General features: G+C 44.0%; 1 protein-coding gene across 1 annotated transcript; it reads left to right on the top strand.

Moving 5' to 3' along the window:
• Positions 1–3,026: 3,026 nt before the first annotated feature.
• On the top strand, positions 3,027–3,662 carry LOC109816599 (uncharacterized). Its single transcript, XM_020381671.2, has one exon. It carries the CDS (start codon positions 3,027–3,029, stop codon positions 3,660–3,662), a length of 636 nt encoding a protein of 211 aa, XP_020237260.2.
• Positions 3,663–4,380: the final 718 nt, after the last annotated feature.

Below are 4,380 nucleotides of genomic sequence, written 5' to 3'. Positions count from 1 at the left end.
TTGACACAATGACGGTATAATCAAAGATAAGAACTTTAACATTATAATTTAGTGTGAATTATCAACTTATTTATTAAAATTATGACGATGAATCTATTTGGTCTCTAAAATTAATAGAGTGACAAAATAGTTTTTGAAATTATACGTTATGAATTAATTTAATTCTTGAAGTTGTAATGATGAGTATATCTAGTTTCTAAAGTTAATAACATTATTATTTTGTCATCTGTTTTTAAATGATAAGAATAAAAAAATATTTAAAATATAAAATTTAAAGATAAAGTTAATAACGATATCGCCTTCGTCCAGCCACCACCGCCTGCCGTCGCGCCCAACTGCCATCGTCTGCCGTGTCACCGTCAAGCTTGATATTTACTCACTTTGAAATATTGTGATTGGCGGGACAATATTGGAAAACCTTTTACTGTTAGGAAAGTGAGTGAATGGAGTCGGTGAGAGACACAAACCCTACAATGTCGTCGGCCCACTACTGTTAATGGTAGCCAAGCCCCTTCCTGTTTGCGTCGACCTTGCACAAGTGACCTCCGCTCAAGCCCTTCTGCGTTGGAAGCCCTTTGTTTCCCGCTGTCTGCATTGCGCTTGTCGCACTCCGCACTCAGTGCAAGCTCGAGAAGGTCACGACATCGTTTTAAAAACTGGCAGCACCTCGCGTCGTCTTGATGGCCACCGTTTCACTGCCCTCTACGGTGGGGCTTGATGGATGCTCAGGCTTAAGGGAAGTGCTCTTCTTCTTTGGTCTCGTCTAGCCCTCTCCCTTTGCCGCCTCCCGATCAACGGTCTTGTAGCCATCTATGTTCTTGTTGCCCGGTAAGTAAACTCTCCTCTTCCTGTATTTCTTCTTCTCCTCAGGGTTTCAAAAAGGGGGGAATGGGTCGTACTCAAGAAGGCTTTGGAGGACACCTGAGACAGATTCTGAATAACTCTACGTCTTTCTTCTTCACTAATGTGGCGGAGAATCAAGAAATCTCGGTGCTATGGAAAATTTTCCAAAAATGGGGAAAGGTAGTAGATGTGTTTATCCCCAAAAAACGTGACAATCATGGACAAAGGTTTGGGTTCGTACAGTTCTCTGGTGTCTGCAATGTGGAGGGTTTGAAAAGGAGTCTTAACTCTATTGTCATTGGAGCACGGAGGCTAAAGGTCAACCTCACTCGTCATTCTCGGATGGTGAGGAGCAACAGTCATGTTGCCACTCGGGTGCAAGTTGATAGGCAATGTGTCTCTGGCAGGGTAATGCGTAGCCATTGTGCCTCATATGCGGATAAATTAAAAGGAACGACAAGGTTCAACGTGAGGGATTCGAAGGGAAATACGGTGGTATCAGCTACGGGGGGTAATGAGTGGTTGCGAAAAAAGGAGCCTTGGGCTCATCTTCATTTCTCGGTTGATGATGAGGTAATTGAGGAATGTCAGCGATCTTTGGTGGGTCGGCGTCATCGTCATCTTCAGTTGGCTACGATACGTCAAGATTTACTACAAGAGGGTCTCCTGGATATCAAGGTGGCAACGATGGGTGATGATATGGTTCTGGTGGAATCGGATGCTGGTGTTAATCTTGAGGATATAGTGTCACTAAATAAAAAGCTCTGGGAGAGGTGGTTTTATGAGTTAGTTGAATGGCATCCGAGGATGATCTATTTATGACGTTAAACATGGGTACGTTGCTATGGCATCCCCCTTCACGCATGGTCAGAGAAATTTTTCATTAAAATGGTATCTTCAAGGGGGATTTCGTCCAAGTAGATAAGGATACACGAGAGAGAAGGCATCTTGATTATGCCCGAATTCAAATAAGCACGACGTACAAGGCATTGATCAATGAGGAAACACGGGTGTTGGTGAATGATTTATTCTTTTCAGTGCGTTTGGTGGAGGAACATGGAGGACAATTTTTTGACAAGAGAATGGGCCAATGATGATAGCACCTCTGAGGATGTCTCCTTGGATCAGTCACTTGATTTGGAGGATGTGGAAAATTATTCCTCTGAGGAGGATAAAGGTGTGGAGGAAGGGCCACCAGAGATGATGGCCAAAGAACGTAGTAGTGGTGAGGTCTCACCGGGGATTGTCAATGATGATAGTGGTGGGAATTGCATTGAGGGGGTTACGGAAATGGTGGAACAGATAGTGGAAGGGGTAAAAGAATATGCTATGGAAGTTGCTAAAAGTACAGATTTGGGTATGGAAGGTGTTAATGTAATTGAAGGGGTTGGTAACAAAGTTACTAAGAATATTCAAAATGGGGCAGAGGGGAATATGCAGAATGATATGGTGAGCCCGATGAGAGAGGTAGGCGTTGACCAATATGTGGCATTGGTTGATGGTGGTGGTTTGATTACCAATAGGAACAGGGTGATTGGTGAAAAGGAAGGTGTGTTTAGTAGAGGGGTTGGTGTGGAGTGTGATGAGGGAAGGGTGCGAACAGGGGTGGAAGTGGAGGTTATAAATGAGGTGACTTCTGGTGGTGTTAATAAAATAATGGAGGACATAATTCTGGATGGGTGTGCATTGCTAGATAAGGAATTGGGGCCTGAATCCTAGAACGACCTTCTTGGGCTTAACAGAGTGCTTTGGCCAGATGAAGTGGAGGGGTGTATTGAGCCTAGGGAGGGGATAGTGTCAATAGACTCCCTTCAAGCCAAATGTGATGAGCCTAATATAAGAAATAATGTGAGAAATGCACTAAAAATAGCTAGAAAGAAAATGCATATCTAAGGAGCACCTCACGATTCGGTATCATTGACGAAAGGTTCTTTGGCCGCAGTGACTGGTGTAGGTGGTGGGAACTCAACGGTGGTCCAGCCAAATGATATTAACGGTGTCAATTTAGCTGCAAATGTAGAATAGTGTTGTGACGAAGCCATGACCGATCGTATTCTCTCTATTTGCAAGAGTGTTGGAATGGAGGTCCGTGGAAATGAAGACGAGGTGCGACAGAAGCTTATGTCCATGGAGCAGAGGGATCGTATGGTGGCGGTTGGTATTAGGGGATCCTCAGATATGCAATGAAAGTTGGTACATTCAATTGTCGTGGATTAGGGGCTGATGTGAAAAGGCGTCATATATCGGAGCTTATTCGCTTTGAGGAGCTAGATTTTATTGCGATACAGGAGTCTAAATTGGAGATGTGTGATAGTGCCCTCTGTGCTCAGTTGTGGGGATCTACAGAGTTTGAGTGGTTTGCTTCTCTTTCTCAAGGTAGGAGTGGAGGTCTACTTTCAATTTGGAACTCTAACCAAGGTAAATTGGTTTTTACGTTTTCTGGTTCTGGTTTCCATGGTGTTTGTTTGCAATGGGGTGTGGATGCATATAGGTGTGTGGTGGTCAATGTATATTCTCCTTGTCAGCTAGTGGATAAGCGGCGGTTGTGGGAAGAGATAATCATGTCTAAGCGTGGTTTTGGGAGTTGTTTATGGTGTATAGTGGGGGATTTCAACACGGTGAGAAGTCTGGATGAGAGAAAAGGGGGGATTGGTGACTACGGTGCATGGGATATGAAGGACTTTAATTCGTTTGTAAGAGATATGGAGTTGATTGATGTACCACTGGTTGGGAAGCGATTTACTTGGTTTAGGAGTGATGGTTCTATGATGAGCAGGTTAGATAGGGTGTTGGTCTCAGAAAGTTGGAGTGCTCACTAAGGTGCAGGATTTGTGGAGGTGATTCCTCGTGATATATCTGATCATTGTCCATTGATTTTGAATCTTAAGGTGCTAAACTAGGGTCTTGTAGACCCCTAAAATTGTCCGGGTCGGAAATAAAGCTTGAAGACTCTTGAGGACTGAAGGAAAGTCAGCCAGAAGGACTCATGGAAGGCCCTAGGAGGATTCTCTGTAGGTCTAGAGGTCTTGTAATAAGCTCAAAATAAGGAAGTGGAGGGAATGAAGCCCAATACGGCCTCCCAAAAGTTCAGTACGGCCGTATTGAACATTTTGAACTACAATACGGCCGCACTGAACTCAATACGACCGGATTGAAGTTCACTACGGTCGCACTGAACTCAATACGGCCGTATTGAGGTTTCTTGAACTTCAATACGGCCGCACTGAACTCAATACGGCTGTATTGAGGTTTCTTGAACTTCAATACGGCCGTACTGAATTCAATACGGTCGTATTGTAGTTCAAAAACTCAATACGGGCCGTATTGACCCCCAGAGGCCGTACTGCGCCTCATCCCTATAAATATGACGTCAATTGGACGTCATTTGACACTTTTACACTGAGTTTTAACCCTCTTCTTGAGTATTCTGGGTTTTTTTGAGCAGTGCTCTGCCTAGAAATCACTCGGAGAGTTGATCCGACAAAGTTCTCGAGTTCTGAGCTTTTTGCTTGAGTCTCGAACTGAGTCGAAGGGAAA

Source organism: Cajanus cajan, chromosome 5, assembly GCF_000230855.2.
Source record: "Cajanus cajan strain Asha chromosome 5, NIPB_CcT2T_4, whole genome shotgun sequence".
In the NCBI taxonomy this organism is placed as follows: Eukaryota; Viridiplantae; Streptophyta; class Magnoliopsida; order Fabales; family Fabaceae; genus Cajanus; species Cajanus cajan.
The sequence above is the reverse complement of the archived record's forward strand: the minus strand, read 5'-3'. Positions and strand labels throughout refer to the sequence as shown.

What these genes read in the sequence shown, in the direction of transcription:
- LOC109816599 (XM_020381671.2), top strand. Translation starts at nt 3,027, where the DNA reads ATGAAAGTTGGTACATTCAATTGTCGTGGATTAGGGGCTGATGTGAAA.